General features: G+C 39.9%; 2 protein-coding genes across 6 annotated transcripts in view; one reads left to right on the top strand and one right to left on the bottom strand.

Annotated features, from left to right (window-relative positions):
* The window catches only part of ACO1 (aconitase 1), a 75,354-nt gene extending 74,585 nt beyond the window's left edge, over positions 1–769 (top strand). For all 5 annotated transcript variants that reach the window (XM_032213182.1, XM_032213178.1, XM_032213180.1 and 2 more), the window contains one exon: positions 150–769. In XM_032213182.1, coding sequence (XP_032069073.1) covers positions 150–263 — 114 coding nt within the window. In that variant the 3' untranslated portion in view covers positions 264–769. The remainder of the gene's footprint in view (positions 1–149) is intronic.
* DDX58 (DExD/H-box helicase 58) overlaps positions 614–19,431 on the bottom strand; it is a 35,242-nt gene continuing 16,424 nt past the window's right edge. The window contains 9 exon segments of the mRNA XM_032213177.1: positions 614–1,649; positions 5,037–5,183; positions 5,450–5,601; positions 8,565–8,735; positions 10,407–10,497; positions 11,007–11,155; positions 12,846–12,981; positions 15,144–15,301; positions 17,170–17,271. Of these exon segments, the coding sequence (XP_032069068.1) occupies positions 1,359–1,649; positions 5,037–5,183; positions 5,450–5,601; positions 8,565–8,735; positions 10,407–10,497; positions 11,007–11,155; positions 12,846–12,981; positions 15,144–15,301; positions 17,170–17,271 (1,397 nt within the window). The 3' untranslated portion in view covers positions 614–1,358.

The following is a 19,431-nucleotide window of genomic DNA, read 5'->3' as shown; positions in this document are numbered from 1 at the left end:
AAGTATGTGTGGTGATGTAATGTTATTTCCAAGGAGATCTTATTTCTTTGGAGCTTTAGCATAATTTCTTTTTAAAAAGTCCCTGTTTGAACTTCTTATACCATTGTACCTTTCCTTACTCCTCCTTGTTCTCTATGGTCTCTCCCCAGTTGGACACAGGAAAAACTTTTCAAGCCATCATGAGGTTTGACACAGACGTGGAGCTCACCTATTTTCGTAATGGCGGCATCTTGAACTATATGATTCGCAAAATGGCATCTTAACCCCCCAAATGAAGCACTGCTCATATCCAGAAACCCACCTTTTTCTGAGGACAAAGGCTCATTAATTATAAATGCTGTAATTATGAAAAACAAAATATACAGTAACAAGGGAATTATGGGCAGTGTTCCCCAGCATAGTGCCTTCCAAGCATATTAGGACTACAACATCCAGTCTTTCAGGGCTGACGGGGGCTCCTGGGGGATGTGGTTCCAGCAGAATTGAAGGGAGAGGCTTGTAAAGGGTGTGTTTCTACACTGTCAACCCTAACCTTTTGGCCCCTAGCCTAATTTATGTGTATATTTGAACTCATCCCTTCTACAGTACTGTATTTCATCCCTCTATTTTGTACTTGTAGGTGGGACAGAAACTTTTATCATCCATGTATATGGAGGCTAGATCCTTTTCAACATTTTATACAGCAATTAACAGTACCAGTTTCTTTTCCTGCCTGCCTCAGAAGTTACTAACCCTGTATTATTGCATTAAAAGCGCTTATCAAAATCCATCCTTGAAATTTTAATATTGCTAGAACGATTAAATGGCTTGGCTCTTTATTCTTCGGCATATGTGCATTCGTTCGTATGTGCCTTCATTCATGGGACCACAGGATTGAAGCCTTTTGTAACAAACCTGTTTTCAAAAATCAATAGAATCTTTTGTGGGTATGAATTCTGAAACAGAGGTTCAAGATAAAGAATAAATTCTCCTTTGCTTTATCAGAAAGGAACATGCTTTGGAATTCTGAGCAATAAAATGTTGCAACAGGGACAAGGACCATTTAAAGTTTTAAATCTATACATTTATTATTAAATTGCATAACCAAAAGAGCAATGGAAACAGATCAGCTTTTTTTGAAGAAGCACTGATTAATGGAAGCATACTAAGAATCAGAGATATCACAGCTACCTTGGAGTTTGAATTTACACTGGAATAAGTGGAAAGTTTAGTTTATTTGTCTTGTCTTGTATGCTGCCCACTCCCGAAGGACTCCGGGCGGCTAAGTTAATATTACCCTAGTTACCAATTTGACTTTAAAATAGAATGTAACTAGGTCATGCAAGATTATAAACAGAAGTTTGAACAGACCGTACTTTCTAAGGCATTTCTTCAACATCAAATTCTTTCATTGCAAAATCAACATCCTTCCATTTTCGGAAATGAAATTGCTGGTTGCTAACAACATCCTGCACGGAAAAGCTCCCGATTTTAATGATGGGCATGTCCGCAAAGGTCTTGTACTTCACAATGATTCCCCAGTCATGATGGCAATTGAGGCAATACATCTTGCCTTTTTTATAAAAATCCCCGCAGTTTCCTGCCGCCTTATGAGGTCCGGTGGTATACTGTGCTTTAAATTTCTCACCTAAAACGGTGTGGTGCGATTCCTAGAATGAACACAGCACAGAATGTAGCATTATCTATATCACTTTATAAATGGATTAGTCAGAAATTTAAGGTTGCATGCTTTCAGGTCAACTTAGATAATAACCTCTTGGTAAATTAAGTGCATATTCAGTTGTCAATTTCCTCAACCGTAGCAGTCAAAGGAGCTCCATTTATCCTCTACAGTTCCGCTTCCAACATTTAATTCTGATATGGCAAAGCCAAGTTTCTCTCAAATGAATGTCAAGAAGAGCTTTTTCATGATGGACACAGCTAGCTCAGGTTTCATTTTGGACTGGATAAATTCCAAACTTCACCTTGTAGTACGAATTCAGCAATGTATCTTTACGTGAAATTGACACAGAAAAAAAAATCTGTGCATGACTCCTTTGAGCTCATTTAGTTCACTTTTTAAAAAAATAAAGACAAGGTTGTTTTTTTTAAAGTTCCTCCTTAGCCCATATACCGTATTTTTCAGACTATAAGACGCACCGGAGTATAAGACGCACCACGATTTTGAAGAGGTAAATTAAAAAAAATGTTTTGCCTTCCCTGGCCCCCAGGAGCACTCTGCAGGCCTCCCAAACCCTCTGCATGCCCCACCTTTGGTGAAAACGGAGCATGCAGACAGTTTGGGAGGCCTGCAAAGTGCTCCTGGGGGCCAGGCAAGGAAAAAACGACACATGGGGGTTTTGGGAGGTGAAAAATGGGCCTGTTTTTAACAATAATGGGGTGTGCAGAGAGTTTGGGAGGCCTGTAGAGTGCTCCTGGGGGCTGCGGAGGGCAAAAACACCATTTTTTTGTGAAAAACGGCCCCCTTTTCACTAGTTTTTCACTCATTTTTGCCCTCCCCAGCCCCCAGGAGCACTCTTCAGACTTCCTAAACCCTTTGCGCATCCATTTTTGCAAAAAATGGGATGTGCGGGGGTGGGGTTTTGGGAGGCCAAAAATGATGTATTCAGTGTATAAGATGCACGTAGATTTTCACTCTCTTTTTTGGAGAAAAAGGGTGTGTCTTATACTCCGAAAAATACGGTAGCTTGTAGTCCTGCTCACTGAAATAGCATGAGACATTTTCCAGAGATCTGCAATGCAATTTATCTCAGTTGGATCATATCCTCAAGTGCTATTGTTTCTGGTCTTTGGGGTTTGTGGGATTTGTTGGATTATGAGCTTGCGTGGATATTACATGGTTTTTGAGACCTTAAAAATCAAGCCTTTGATGACCCTTCCTGTTTATTGCCTATACCAGTGATGGCTAACCTTTTTTGGCTCCCATGCCAAAAGTGGGGGAAGCGCAAGGGAGTTGTGCGCAGGTGTGCCACACCCATAATAATTTGCCCTCCCCAGCTCCAGAGGAGTCTGGGAGGGCGAAAACCGCCCCCCCTCACCTTCTCTGGAAGGCGAAAACTGGCCCTACAGGGAACCCGGAGGGTCAGGAATGGTGACTTCCATTTTGCTCATAGGGGTGGTTTTTCGCGCTCCGGAGGAAGCCTCCAGAGCGTGAAAACCCACCTGAAAAGAAGGCTGATGTCAGGGGGCCAGCAAGCGCATGCACGCTGGAGCTGACAGGGCAATGTCTCACGTGCCCTAACAAATGGCTCCACGTGCTACCTGTGGCACACGTGCCATATGTTCGCCATCATGAGCCCATACCACGAAAGCCACAATAAGTGGAATGAATGTGTGAAACATTTAAAATGTTGTGGAGGGGGAGATATATTTTGAACTCTCTTGTGCATTCACAATCCAATTGAAAAATTCACCTATATGCATTTAACATAGGGACAATTACCCTTGATCTTGTCATCAATCTGATCACTTCAAAGGGACTAGAACCGTGATGGCGAACCTATGGCATACATGCCACAAGTGGCATGCAGAGCCCTCTAAGCGAGCACACCAGCTGTCGCCCCAGCCCAGCTCCACCGCACATGTGCGGGCACCTCCCACTGGCCAGTTGGTCTTCAGGTCTCTTCAACACATGCACGGGGATGGGGCCTTCTCCAATCTCCACAGTTTCTGCCCCCCCAGTGCGCCCTAGCTTTCTCCTGCATTTCTACTGCCTGTGCCTTCCCTGATCTCCGCAGGTGCCTCTGCAGGGATGGAGGAAAAAGCTAGGACACACTGGGGGGAGAAACTACAGAGATCGGGGAAGGCGCGGGAGGCAGGGATGGAGGAGAAGGTAGGTCATGCTGGGGGGGGGGGGAGACTGGAGATTGCAAGACATGCACAGGGACCGTGTGCGCATGCACAGGGGTGATCGTATTGCATTTTGAGGATTAGGGCATGTGTGTGCGCATTTGCGTGCACGTTTCAGCACTCGACATCAAAAAGGTTAACCTTCACTGGATTAGAATGTCAGACCTCCATTTACCAAAGGGTGAACCTCCACCTATATGTGTAACCCAAAGGCTGGGCCTCTCATTGAATGTTCTTACAATGACCAGAAATACAAAAGGCTAAGATTTACCCTTACAATTTGACAAGTCAATGCTAATATTTATTTTCTTTACTCCTTTTAAGTGTAAATATAACCAAACTCATGATGCTGTGTACTCAGCTGTGCAAAGCTTTAAATCATTTATTCAATTGAAAGGTTTGATTTAATAACCATTTTTAAAAAGTTAATCCTTGGGTAGATTTGAAGTTTAAAAATCAAACAGATATCTTTTATTTGCTGTGTTTCCTGCACCCTAGTCCTGACATCTTTATTATAAAGTGCAGAGAAACAATTAAAAATACTGTATATATAGCAATGAAAATCATAACACTTTCTAGCTGAAACTTTGCAAGAATATCCTCTGAAGCTGCATTTTTTAAAGAATGATCTGATTCTCAGGAATCTGGAAAATCAAAATTATTTGCCAGATTGTTGAAAAATAATATATCAAAATCCCATCAAATAATTGTGAAAAATAATGTAATATCAAAATCCCATCAAATAATTTTGAAAAATAATGTAATATCAAATCCCATCAAATAATTGTGGGAAACGAAAGTGGCAGCAAATGGGTCGATTTTAATTTTCAATATGATTAATTGCAATAAATATAACCCAAACAAACAAAAAGGAGGCTGGGGGGTCCCCCATAATTTTTAAAAGCTGGAAGGGGTCCAGAGAAATATTTTAAGAAACTTCTCTAAAGCCTCTATCATTGTGGCATTCATTTTCTCTCAAAAAATTAAGCAGATGCAGGCATATATTTTCCCTGATTCATGTCTATGGACAAAGCTTTTCTTGATTCAAATCTTGAAACGCAAATCACAGATTTGGACTGAATCAGGCCTCATTCAGAACTGAACGGGAACGTAACTGATCTGTTACCCTCCAACACTTATCCCGCCAAAAAAGGCACTGTGAAGTGAAGGCAGCAAAAGCAGGTTACCTCAATCACCCGGAGGTCCTCCGTACTGCAGGCCTTCTTCTTGCATCTGCCACACAAAAGGACTTGATTGCTTTTCCAGGGTTTTGGTTCTGTCGTTTTTTTCTTGGAATCTAGCATTTTTATTTGCGTCTTTTGCAACTCATTTATCTGGGGTAGAGAGAGAAAGATGGAATGCAGGTCATAAGGCACCAACTACTCTCAAGAGCCCAAGAATGTTGTCATGAATCAACCTCCCCCCCCCCAATCCTGAAAATAAATTAATGACAACCAAACCTTGTAAGCAATGCTAGAAAATGGCAGGTTCAGCCATTCTGCATTTGAACAGACTTTGAATTGGCTCCTTTTAAAGTACAGAATTTTCCCCTTTGGCTGAATGAGACATTAAGGAAGCCACATTAAAAAAAATTGCTCACCTTGTTTGCAAACATATTTTCATCCCAGCTCTGTACCTCTTCGATAGCTTTGTTCATCATTTCTTCCTTTTGTAAATTGTATCTCTCCTTCTCTTCCTGTTCTTTTTTGCTCGTCACAAGAACGCACTTGCTATCTTTTGCTCTTCCACGACCTGGAGATGGCACATTACAGGGAGTCCTTTTTTTAGTGACCAGAATAGGGACTACCAGTTTCATCACTAAGGGAAGTGGTCATGAAGTGAGAAACTACATAACCAAGATTGTGCTTTCTGGCTTGAAACTGCAAAGACTTGTTCAGTTCCACACCTTCATGTTTTATTTGCTTCTAACCTTTAACTTCAGGTTTCCCTTTCCCCCACTCCCCTGCCCTTTTCAATGCTCACCTCACTCTGGCATAATTACCAAGAAGGGAACTAGTCTTTGTACTTAACATTAATTGAAGAGGAAGAATTACAAGAGTAAGCACAACGGGGAATACACATTGAAAGAAAGGTGCCAGCTCTAGCAACCACAAACACAGTTAACAAACAGTCCAGTGTATTCCCTTTTGTGTGCCAATTTACTCTCTTATAATCCCTTTCTCTCCTCTAATTGTTGCCAAGGCCTACTTCAAGTGAAGCCATAACTGACATTACAAGGGGCTCTAATAGAATAGAATAGAATAGAATTCTTTATTGGCCAAGTGTGATTGGACACACAAGGAATTTGTCTTTGATGCATATGCTTTCAGTGTACATAAAAAGACAATATACATTCATCAAGAATCATAAGGTACAACATTTAATGATAGTCATAGGATACAAATAAGCAATCAGGAATTATTTGTTTAGCAGAGTGATGGCGTTCAGGGAAAAAAACATTCTTGTGTCTAGCTGTTTTTGTTTGCAGTGCTCTATAGTGTCATTTTGAGGGTAAAAGTTGATACAATTTATTTCCAGGCTGCAAGGGGTCTGTAAATATTTTCACGGCCCTCTTTTTGACTCATGCAGTGTACAGATCCGCAATGGAAGGCAGGTTGGCAGTAATTGTTTTTTTCTGCAGTTCTGATTATCCTCTGAAGTCTGTGTCTGTCTTGCTGGGTTGCAGAACCAAACCAGACAGTTATAGAGGTGCAGATGACAGACTCAATAATTCCTCTGTAGAGGAATTGTATCAGCAGCTCCTTGGGCAGTTTGAGCTTCCTGTGCTCAAGTCATGGCCTCTATCTATTTACCAATGTCTACAATATATAGGAGGATTCTCAGGTTATAGATTTGCTCTACAAGAGGAATAGTATGCTATCCAGAATTACAATCAAAGCAGATAAGGGTGAAATGGCTTTTATACTTCTACCTTAAATGTGATTCGATTTAATTCTTTCCATTGAACCTTTATAGCGTGTTTAGCCCAGCCCAGGATGGAGATGACTTCACTTCATGAAGCTATTGAAATGTGGGAGTTGGGATAGACAGAAGGCAAACCCTACAGCACATCCACTCATGAAAGAACAGAGCTATTTAAAACAACCATCCCCCAACTCTTGTAGTAAGTACAGAAAGATGCTGTGATGGATGGCACTGAAAATTGCTGAAAGGGTTTAAAAGAAACAAAAGGTGCACACTTACTCACTCACTGCAAATCCTTAGCCAAATTGGCCAAAACTGTTAATATTTCCAGGCCTAGGCCTGAACACTAACTGAATATTATCCAGGTAATTTTTTAACGTTGGCTCCCAGACAAGGAATACAGGTAGTGCTTGGTTAGCAATTACACATTCAGTGACTTTCAAAGTTACAACAATGCTGGGAGATTTACAATGTGTCCTCAAAGTTGCATCCACTGCAGCGTCTCAATGTTCATGTAATTGCGACTTAGGCACTGGGCAACTAGCATGCCATGCTGGCACCACAGCATCCTCCAGTCATATAATCAGCATTTGCAACTTTTGCTGCCAACTTTCAACAAGCAAAGTCAATGGGGGAGAAATCACTAATCACGGTGTTATTATTCTTAACAATGTATGGTGTTGTTACATTGGCCAGGAGACCGCAATGCTATTGCAGAGTAATAGTTTGGCTGCCAATGTACCAGGTCTATTGTATAAGACGCTTGTGTGCTTCCTAAGGTATGCTGTACCAAGCTGGCTTCATACCACAAATCCTATCAAATGACATCACTCTTAATGACAGAAACCAGAATTGCCCAAACTGCTGCTGAAAGTTAGCACAGTCATGATTTTTTTGCTTCATGACATTGCTTAATGATGAAGAGACTGCTCCCAATTATGGTCATTAACTGAAGACTACCTGAAATTGGATTGGAGAAGTGCAACAATGTTTCCAAGCATTACTTAATGCCTCCAATGTCAAAAGCATTTTTTGCCAATTGTGACTATTATGTGTTTGCATAATAGGCCCAAATAAAATACTGTTTGCTGAATCACTATGTATCTGATAATATCTCATCCTAGGGTGGAAATGCATGACCTTCAGTTAATATACAGGCAATCCTCGACTTACAACAGTTCATTAAGTGACCGTTCAAAGTTACAACAGCACTGAATAAAGTGAGTTACAACCTTTGCGGCATCCTCACAATGATGTGATCAAAATACTGGGCAATCTGGTTTATATTTATATAGTATAGTATAGTATAGTATAGTATAGTATAGTATAGTATAGTATAGTATAGTATAGTATAGTATAGTATTAGTATAGTATAGGTATAGTTATAGTTATAGTTATAGTTATAGTATAGTATAGTATTGTAATGTAATAATGTAATGTAATGAAATGAAATGTAATATAAATATTATACATTAATGCTGGGCAATCTGATTTATATTTATGATGGTTGCAATGTCCCTGGGTCATGTGATCACTTCTTGCAACCTTCTGACAAACAAAACCAATGGGGAAGCCAGATTCACTTAACAACCAAGTTACTAATTTAACACCTTCAGTGATTCCCTCAGCAACTGTGGCAAGAAAGGTTGTAAAATGGGGCAAAACTCACTTAACAAAATTATCTCGCTGAGCAACATAAATTTTGGGCTCAATTTTGATTGCAAGTCGAGGACTACCTGTAATTAAAATATCCACATTCAGGTTCTCACAGAATAATTTCACCAACTTACCTCTGACTTGTATCATTTTGATGACGTTGCCTACATATTCGTATAGCAGGACCAGGTTACACTGAGCAATATCAATCCCTTCGTCAGCCACTGAAGTTGCTATTAGCAGCTTGCTGTCCACATTGGTTTTGAAGGCATCCAAAGTCCCTTTCTGATTTGGGAGGGTCATGCCTAAGAGAGAGATAAGTTCAAAGTTACAACAGCACTGAAAAAAGTCACTTATGGCCCTTTTTCACAGTTATGACCGTTGCAGGATCCCCATGGTTCTATGATCAAAATTTGGATGCTTGGCAACTGGCATATTTATGATGGTTGCAGTATCCTGGAGTCATGTGATCACCTTTGGTGACCTTCTGACTGTTCTGACCTAGGCTTCCCCAAACCACGAAGCAGACTCCTTGTCCCGACAAAATACTCTTTTTATTAAGTTACTGTGAATTCCTCTCATTCACACCCAGCAAAGTCTTTCAAGGGAGGATTTACAGTCACAGACCTTATCTGGCTTGGAGAGCTAACAGGCCAATATCTTCAAAACTTGGCAAGTAGTCTTGGAGAGTCACGAACCAATTACCGTATTTTTCAGAGTATAATGCACCTTTTTTCCTCAAAAAAGAGGCTGAAAATCTGGGTGAGTTTTATACATCAAATAAAGCATTTTTTGCCTCCCAAAGCCCCGACCCCTTCACCAAAATGGCTGTGCATTCCCTTATGGAGGTTTTCAGAGAGCTTCTGGGGGCTGGGGAGAGCAGAAATGAGCAAAAAATTGGCTGTTTTTTTACCCCCAGCCCCCAGCAGCACTCTATAAGCCTCCATAAGGCCATGCATGTAATTTTTGCTCGTTTTTGGGCCCCCACCCCCCCAGGAGCACTCTGCAAGCCCCCCCAAGGCTATTTATGCCTTTTATTTGAAAAAAACAGGCCCGTTTTTGCAAAAAACGGGCTGTTTTGGGGAGGTTTGCAAAGTGCAAATTTTTTTTTTTCCTTTTGGAAAGCTCTTTAACTGATTGATGAGAATTACATGGATCAAGTGCTGTGCCAGCAGAAACAAAGTCTTAGGTGCTGCAGATTGTCAGCTATTTCCTTCTCCAGCACATGGATAAGTACACCTGGAATCATCTACCTACCTACCTACCTTCTTACCTACTCTCTCTCCCTTTACCTACCTACCTACTGTATTTCTCCCTCTCCCTCTCTCTATCCCTCTATTTACCTACCTACCTACCCCCACTCTTCCTACCTACCTACTGTATTTCTCCCTCTCTATCTCTCTATCTACCTACCTACCTACTCTCTCTCTCCCTCCCTAAATACTGTATCTCTCTCTCTATTTCTCTCTCTCTATCCCTCAACCTACCTACCTACCTACACTCTCTCTCTCTCTCTCCCTACCTATCTACCTACTGTATTTATCTATCTATCTCTATTTCTCTCTCTCTTTCTCTCTCTATCCCTTTATCTACCTACCTACTTTTTTTTTAATTTGCCTTTTCAAAACCTTGGTGCATCTTAAACTTCCGTGTGTCTTATACTCCGAAAAATACTTATAACTATCACATGATCCCCATGATCAAAATTCAGATGCTTCACAATCAGCATGCATATTACAGTGTCAGGATCATGTGATCACTATTTGGGACTGTGCCATCTGGCTTCCTAGAAGCCAAAGCACTGGAGAAGTTGGTTTCACTTAATGATTGCCATGATTCGTTTACCAGCCACGGCAAAAAGTTTTAAAATCAGACATGACTCATTTAACAACCTTGATTCTGGTCCCAATTATACATTGAGGACTACCTGTATGCCACCCATCCGTAACCTATACAGTCCATCCAAGTTGCCTCACCTGTACAATGGTTTCTTTTCCCACGTCCCATCAGCGCCTGTGGCTTCAGATGCTTAAGTTCAGGTGTTTCTTCTATCCAATTCTTCAATGCCTGTAAAATTCATTTGTGATAACAGGGATCTAAGTTTCAATTGGCACATGTGACTGGCATGATTGTGCATAGCCCTTTTTTGTACATAATCACAGAATCTTTGGAAAGGGCTTTACAGTATTAAATAATAATAATCATCATCATCATCATCATCATCATCATCATCATCATCATCACATTCCTTAACGTTGGAAATTCCACTCCCAATTTCCATTCTAACCTGAAGTCTTACCTGTAATTTCTTTTTCATCACCAACACCATAACAGCAAAAACAAGAGGATGGGGATGTCAAAATTGACCCTACCCATTCTTATCATGCTACCAAGTGAGCAGAAGACTTTCAGCAGCTTACCAGAAAGTTAGAAGAGTGCATTGTGGTGCCATTCCATAGGAAATTCACCACCCACCTCAAAACACAGGTAAACTGATCTTAAATGCTAAGTCACATATAGCAGAAAACAGGATGGGAAAAAAATCCTGCTTCCTCCATGTTGGAAGAGTTTCTTACTGCCAGCAGTGCTCTTGTCTTCACGAAGAGAATAGTGCGCGTCTCAGGGTCGACATGATATGCCTCTCCCAAAATCTCTGCAATATCTTCCAATTTTGGGTTTTCATTTGATTTATCCTCAGAAGCAGCAGTGAGTTCTTGCAAATTATCTGAGAGACAAAAATGCAATTATCTAAGGATGGATAAGGAAAGGGACACCTTCCCTACAAAACTATAATCTAATACCATACAGATAAATAGTTACATTTTATTGTCCTTGTTTGTATAGATAGTTACAGTAGCTGCATTTCTAAAGGATTCAAAAATCATTTACAATAATTTTGCATTTCACCTTTCATCCAGGGCAGTATGGATCAGTTGTTTTTTTTAATTCTTGGAACTGGTTTATGATAAAGTTTGATCAGTTCCATTCCCCCCCCCCTTGCTCCCTCTCTCCCTTCGCTCCCTCCCTTTCTTCGGGAATGAACTACTGGTTGGCCCACTGTGGCTGTTTTGCGCCCTCCCCAGCCTCCAGAGGTTTTCCTGAAGCATGAGGAGAGTGAAAACTGCCTCGCCCAGGCCTCCGGAAGGATGAAAAAATCAGCTGGCACGTGCCGGAACAAATATGGCTCCACGTACCACTTGTGGCACACATGCCATAGGTTCGCCATCACGGTTATATACTCTTCTATTCCAAATATTTTTCTAACCATTACCATTTATTTCTCCTAACACCACGTAAATTAAATCAAATAATGGTAAATATACAAATGTTTGTTGGAGGTGCAAGAAGGAGGTTGGAACATATAAACATATGTGGTGGGTTTGTGATAGTGCATAAAAAATACGGGACATGGTGTTTAGAGAAATCAGAGCACTGTTGAATGTAAATCTAAAGATTCGCCGAGGATTGCATTATTGTTGCTGGTAGAAAAACAGGCTATAAACAAAACAAAAAAGGAATTGATTGTAAATTTGATGACAGCTAGATTAGTGATGGCTAAATATTGGTGACGAAATTGGGATACTCAAAGAAATGAGTGGTATAATGAAATTTAGAGTATGGCAACAAATGATAAATTAACAACAGAAATTTAAAAAGGGATGATTAAAGTATATAATTACAATGAAAAATGGGGGGATTTTATAAAATCAATGTTGGTGGAAGGCAAAGAGAATAAACCTACTCAAGAATATATGTTGCTTTGGAGGGTATAAGGGCACAATTGGAATATATTGTATATCTAAGAAAGGTCACCAGGGTTGTGGAGTGCACTGGAATATTTATTTTCTCCCTTTTTCTTTTGTCTTTCTTTTTTTTTGTAGCCACTTGTATACGTACTGTTTGTATTATTTGTGTTTTAAAAAAATTAAAAAATATATATTTTAAAAACCCCTTCTTGCACATACCTTCTACAGAAATAAAAATATACCTAAGTTCTCTTTATGGATCCATCAAGTACTACTACAAGATGTAAATCTCTGGTTTGCTATTTTCTTTACTTAAGAGTCCCTGTTGGGGAGATGGATAGTTAAAAAGGGAACAGCAATGACGGACGGACGGACAGACAGACAGACAGACAGACAGAGAGATGATAGAGAGTAGATAGAGGATGGATGGATGGATGGATGGATGGATAGATGATAGATAGATAGATAGATAGATAGATAGATAGATAGATAGATAGATAGATAATGATAAATATTGTTTGAGGATTGAAGTATTACTGGAAGACAGGACAGTTATATTCTTTATTGCTTCTAAAATATTTTGAAAGTCAAAATATGTTGGAATAGACAGATGTTTGACCTATCAAAGCAACATGAATGTAGGGCTTTTTTTTAATATATATAAAGCACCTTCAAAATTTGAAACCAATTGACGTTCAATATCATCAAAGTTGGCATTTTTGATATCCTGAAAATAATCCTTCAGAAAATCCAAAGCATCTTTGGTTCGGGCATCTTCATTGATGATTAAGGCATCATTGTATTTCTGTGATAAAGAAATATTATTTACATTATTTTAATATCATAAAAAGGTCATCCTAAAAGCATGGCAGCAAACAACACTCAGGAGAGGAAGGGGAGGGGAAGCCCTTAAAATGAGGTCTTCATTTAATGAGAGCCATAGGGACTGCTGGAAATAGCTAAGCACAATCCTGTGACATCACCCTTTAAGACCTGGTCCCAATTGCCATTATAACCCAAGGACTACCTGTTGCGATGTGACCTATTTCACACTTGAATCATTCTGAATTCAAACGACTTCCTTCAATCATCTTTCACATTTGTGACATATTCTGGAAGATCAAAGCAGCCTCATTCAAACCTAAAGCAACTGATTTGAAGTCCAAATGCAGCATTTCAAAGGAGAGATCCTTCACTAGATTGGAATTGCCCATTTTCAGCAAAGGTTTTTTTTTTTTTTGTAATGCATTTTAAGGTGCAACTGAAAAAACTAAAGGTAATCTTTGACTTATAACAGTTCACTTATATGTCACAATTTTTCCCCAGTTGATAAGATTTGGATATACCACCACTTCTAGGGTGGAGAGCCAGATCGGTATTTCCTTGTAGTTCTGTTTTTTTAATTTTGTTCCATATCCCCAATAGAGCCTGTCATATATATTGTCTTTGGAAGTATTGATGTACCTTATGTCTTTCACACCAGAGGAATTCATGCCTCTGTTCGCTTGACCGTGACAGTTCAAAGTTACAACGGCAGTGAAAAAAGCGACTTATGACCATTGCAGCATCCCCATGGTCATGTGATTTACATTCAACTGCTTGACAACTGACTCACATTTTGCCATCTTCTAAACAAGCAAAGTCCATGGGGAAGCACAATTGATTTAACAACTGCAGTCATTCCCTTAGCAAATGTGGCAAGAAAAGTCATAAAATGGGGCAAAATTCACTTAACAAATTTCTCACTTAGTGACATGAATTTTGGGCTCAATTGTGGTCGTAAACTGAGGACTACCCATACTTGACAGTAAGTAAAACAACCCAGAATGTAATGCTGTCAGAGTTTGCTGTAGAAATCACATCCAATAAGCACTCACAGATAACTGATTCAGCAGGATTCATTAACTTTAGATACATAATAACACATGAATAAATGCACAATACCAAAGGCAGATTCTTCCAATGCGATAGAGAGGAGGGATATATTTCAGTTTCATTTCAGCAGAGCAGACTAATTTAGTTCCTGTTTCCTTTTGCACGGCACTCAGAGCTACAGGGCTAAACCACGCCCAGGCTCCAATCTGTTTCAGCTCCCATTGGCTGACCTTGTTACTAAGTCCTATTCATTGGCTGACCTGGTTACCATGTCTCTGCCAGTCATGAATTCTCTGACAAATGCAATCATTTTGAACAGGATGAATTACATGTACTGGTGCTTGATGCAGTCATCTGACACTCGTAACAAACCAAGGTACTGTTAAATTTAAATTTACCAACAAAGAAATAAAGGGAGACTAGTATAGCTATTTCATGCTGTTTCGCTCTCATCAACTCGGGTCGCTTGCATATTAGGCAGATGTATTAACCTCGAGGCCATGGACTCTCCTCACTTTGTAAGCTGTACTACGGGATAAATTAAGTGTTTTTCCAGTGAGTACAGCCAACAAAATGAGGAGAGCCTGTGGCCTAGAGGTTAATACATTTGCCCAATATGTATGTGGCCTGGGTTTGAATCCCAGAAGGGTATGGCTAGCTGAGGAGAACTATACTCGTAAATTTAAATTTAACACAAAATACTTTGTCATGGAAGCCTGCAAAGGCTCCTGGATTGGGGCAGATAGGCGAAAGCCAAAGCAGTATGCTCCATTCCATATTTGGGTAGACCAGGTTGCCCAGATAGACCGTTCTCACCGGAAAAAAACACTTAAACCAAATTACTCTTAATACACTGTTGACTAAAATAATGCCAAACATTAGGAAACAGGACAGGAGAACCACAACTCAATGGCAATAGAGCAGGGGTCTCAAACTTGCAGCATCATGTTGTCGTCACATATCGTGACTTTTTCCCTCTTTCCCTAAACCAGGGGAGGCTGTGACACATCCGGCCCAAGAGTTTGACACCCCTGTAATAGAGCAACAAGACAAGAGAAATGGTTGCTTCCCAAGGAGGAGGAGGTTACCTACTCGGAGGTGCTGTGTGCAAATACAAACAGCTCTGCAGACTCGGCTCTCGTCTTCCTTATTTGGAAAGTGTAACACCACAGCTTTCTGCTGCACATCGGTGATCCACTGCTCATATTTCTGGGTCCCATAACATTGGTTCTTCATCACAGACAAGTTATCTAATGGAGAAGGGAAGATTTTTGTTTAAAAACGTACTGAAGGCCTACAATGAAGAGCAGAGAGATCTCTTTATTCACATTCTGATTCAAGGCGTATTGTAATCTACAGTATTACATATTGTATTGTTCTAAGCCAGGCTAGAACATATGATCTCTATCATTGCATACTGGTCTTTGATAAGATGGTGAAGACACCAATGTTAATGGCACTCTGGTTTGGTTGTGATTTATGAGGGTTTTTTTATTGGGGACCTTGATTTTTGTTTTTTGTTTTTTTTCTTGAAACTGATCATGGTTCTTTTATCCTCCTTTGTCACCCATGCACATTTGTTACAGAAATGAAATGCTGTATACATTAGATTGCACATAAGAGCATTGTGTGGTATGGAGTTCTTCTACCATCATGTCATTTTGAGCTTCGTGCGTTTATAATGTACCGTGCACTCTGTCTTCTTTCATATGGTTGTATAGTTTTTTGTGGTTTGTAATATACATACATACATACATACACACATACACACACACACAGAGACGCGCACACACACATACACATATTACTCTGCATTGTTATCTGATACTATGAATTGCATGGCGCTTGCTTTGCCCTACCACATATTCCCTTCCATTATTAGTCACTTATTTCTACTCCATTGTGTTACATTCCGTTGTGTACTGTCTACCATCTTACACTGTCTGAGAAAATCTTGTCTGCTGCTCACTGGAGAACAGCATCTGCCAGAGATACAGATGGCCCCAACAAAAGCCTGGTTGTTTTCTTGGGCTTTTGGATCAGGTTAGGTGAGAACTGCTGTAATCAATGTGGCTTTTTGGTGAATGGGATTGTTGACCCTTGGGCAGCAGGAGTTGTACTTGTGTGTTTTTAATGCTTGTATACTTCCCAGAATTACCTGTGTCACAGGAGTGGGCCACATAAATAAGTAAAATAAATACTTCACTGTCCACAGTGTATGATAGTCCAAATTGGATGGAAACATAAACATGATAGATTAAGCTAGAGAGATAATCGATAGACAGAGAAATAATAGATGATGGGTGGATGGATAAATAATGATAGAGAGATAAGAGATAGATGTGTGAGAGATAAAAAGAGGGGGGAGAAGGAGAGAGAGAGAGAATATGTTTTGAGTTCTCTTTAGGATTACAGTGCAATATGTGACATTATGTCTTGTGTTAGGTAAATTTGTATTGTTTAGTATTGTGTTTTAGGTACTATATTTAATATACTGAGCAGTAATGTGAATTGTACAGCATAATAATAGCACTTAAACTTATATACCACTTCATTGTGCTTCACAGCCCTCTCTAAGTGTTTACAGAGTCAGCATATTGCCCCCAGAAATCTGGGTCCTCATTCTACTGACCTTGGAAGAATGGAAGGCTGAGTTAACCTTGAGCAGGTTAGAATCAAACTGCTGGCAGTTGGCAGACTGCAATACTGCATTTTAACCAGTGCACCACCATGGCTCTTAATGTGAATTGTATAACACAGTGTACTTTAATCTGCAGTTTATACTATTTTGAAATGAAAATTCAGCTGTATTATGCATTGTGGAATATAATATGTATACAAAGTCTATTTTATTTCAGAGCTATATAGTACAGTGAACTGAATTATAATTTTTGGGATGAATGGTGTTAACTGTACTATGTAATGATTAATGTATCTATGTTATGCATGTCTGTGTGTCTATATGTACATGTATATATTACATCTTATTTAAAAAAATAATGCTCTTAGAAAGAGATGGCTTTTGATCAGTTCACAGGAAAAAATGATGATTTTACAAAACTATGTTACATCAATGGAGCATATAACTAACATCACCAAGCAATCTCAACAGTCTTACCAATAGGATGAAATTGTCTTGCTAGAGCCTCTGCTTTCAACATCATCTGAGATACAATATCTACAAAGCGATTTTGTGGTCGAGTCCCAACAAGTCTAATAACTGCAGTAAAAAGAAAAAAGAAACTGCCGTTCTTAGTGTGTTATTAGCCACACATTTAATTATTCTAAAATTATTACAGGTCTTTTGTTCAAGAAAAGATTAAATATTTCTTAGAATGCGGGGAACTAATTTATTATACTATCTTTTTAAATACTTTTGTCCTTCGAATCCCAATATACAAGTATATTGCAGCAGTTGTTACCTGACACAACAACATGAGTGAGTAAAGTGGCTCAAAATGTTTGTTTTTCAAAAGGCAGATGCTCCAGAGGTGTAGCTAGCCATGTTCTGCTGAACAAACAAAACTGAATGAAACTTGGAGCACTTTAAATAACTTGTTCTTGCATACGTCTGCATAAAGTAGAGCCCACTTCATCAGATGCATGAAATAGAGGTACTCCTCAACTTGCAACAGTTCATTTAGTGACTGTTTAAAAGTGCAACAGCACTGAAAAAAGTGACAGGATCATTTTTCACACTTATGACCGTTGCAGCACTCCCACGGTGGTATGATCAAAGTTCGGATGCTTGGCAGCTGATTCATATTTCAGACAGTTGCAGTGTGATCACCCTTTTTGTGACCTTCTGACAAGCAAAGTTAATGGAGAAACCAGATTCACTTAACAACTGTGTTGCTCATTTAACAACTGTAGGGGTTCACTTAATGACTGGGCCAAGAAAGGTTGTAACATAGGGCAAAACTCACTTAACAAATGTCTCAGCAAGAGACATGTTGGGCTCAATGGTGGTCATAAGCAAAGGGCTATCTGTATTACGTTGAGAGGCAGCTTAAAATATTAGGATTGTATAATGCTTTAAGTTTGGGTTCAGGGAGGATCTGCTGATGGTACACCAAGAGCTTCATTCATTTCCAACTCCCATTACAGGATCCTCATTCCTAACCTACCAACCCTTCAAGAATTGTACTTCATTTATGCTTCCGCCCATTCTCAAGAACTTTTTCCAAACCAAAGCAAAATATTGTAAAGTTTATATCCATGTATTGACTACAACAATAAAGGAGGTCTCAAAGGTGCTTTTCAAAAGGTACAAAGCCCAGTTGCCTTTTGGGAAAGCACCTTTGGAACAACCAGGACTTGGATGATTGAGAATCTCTCCATAGACAAATAAAGGGAAATGTCAAAGTAGTTTGGGATATTATTGAGGAAGAATCTAATCTAATCTCTACCACAAGGGAAAGGAACAATACAGAGTTGTCATTGTGGAATCTCTGGAAAAGTCATCTGGGTCCATCAGAACCAGGTCCCATTGGAGAAATCCTTTCAAGCCTAGAGTTAGGCAAAGTACAAGTAGTCCTCAACCTAAGAACACAATTGAGCCCCACATTTATGTTGCTAAGTGAGAAATTTGTTAAGTGAGTTTTGCCTCATTTTACATTTGTCACATTTGTTAAGTGAATCCCTGCAGTTGTTAAATTAGTAACAGGGTTGCTAAGTGAATCTGCTGTCTCCATTGACTTTGGTTTGGTTTGGTTTGGTTTATTGGATTTATATGCCGCCCTTCTCCCAAGGACTCAGGGCAGCATACAACATTAAAAAAAACCACATATTACAAAAGTTTTAAAAAAATTAGATGGAGTATCTAAAAAAACAAACCCAATTAAGATTCACAATAACATTAAAAAAATTCTTTTAAAATTAACACTAATCAATCATTTACTTTATTTTGTTCAGGCCAGGCCGGCTTGCTAGAAAAGCCAACTTTTTAGGGCGCGTCAGAAGGACCGGAGGTCGGACATTATATGAAGCTCCAGGGGCAGCTCATTCCAGAGAGAAGGCGCTCCCACAGAGAAGGCTCTCCCCCTGGGGGTCGCTAGCCGACACTGTCTGGCCGATGGCACCCTGAGGAAGCCAACTCTGTGGGATCGCACTGGACGGTGGGAAGCTACCGGTGGCAGTAGGTGGTCTCGCAGGTATCCTGGACCTAAGCCATGGAGCGCTTTAAAAGGTCATAATTAATACCTTGAATCGCACCCAGAAGACAACCGGCAACCAGTGCAGGCCGCCTAAAAAGGGCGCAACATGGGAGCACCTAGGTGCCCCCATAACAACCCGTGCAGCTGCATTCTGGACCAGCTGAAGCCTCCAGGTGCTCTTCAAGGGCAGCCCCATGTAGAGAGTGTTACAGTAGTCCAGGCGA

This window comes from Thamnophis elegans, chromosome 3, assembly GCF_009769535.1.
Source record: "Thamnophis elegans isolate rThaEle1 chromosome 3, rThaEle1.pri, whole genome shotgun sequence".
NCBI lineage: Eukaryota > Metazoa > Chordata > Lepidosauria > Squamata > Colubridae > Thamnophis > Thamnophis elegans.
Note: the sequence above shows the minus strand (reverse complement) of the source record. Positions and strands in the feature narration are given on the sequence as shown.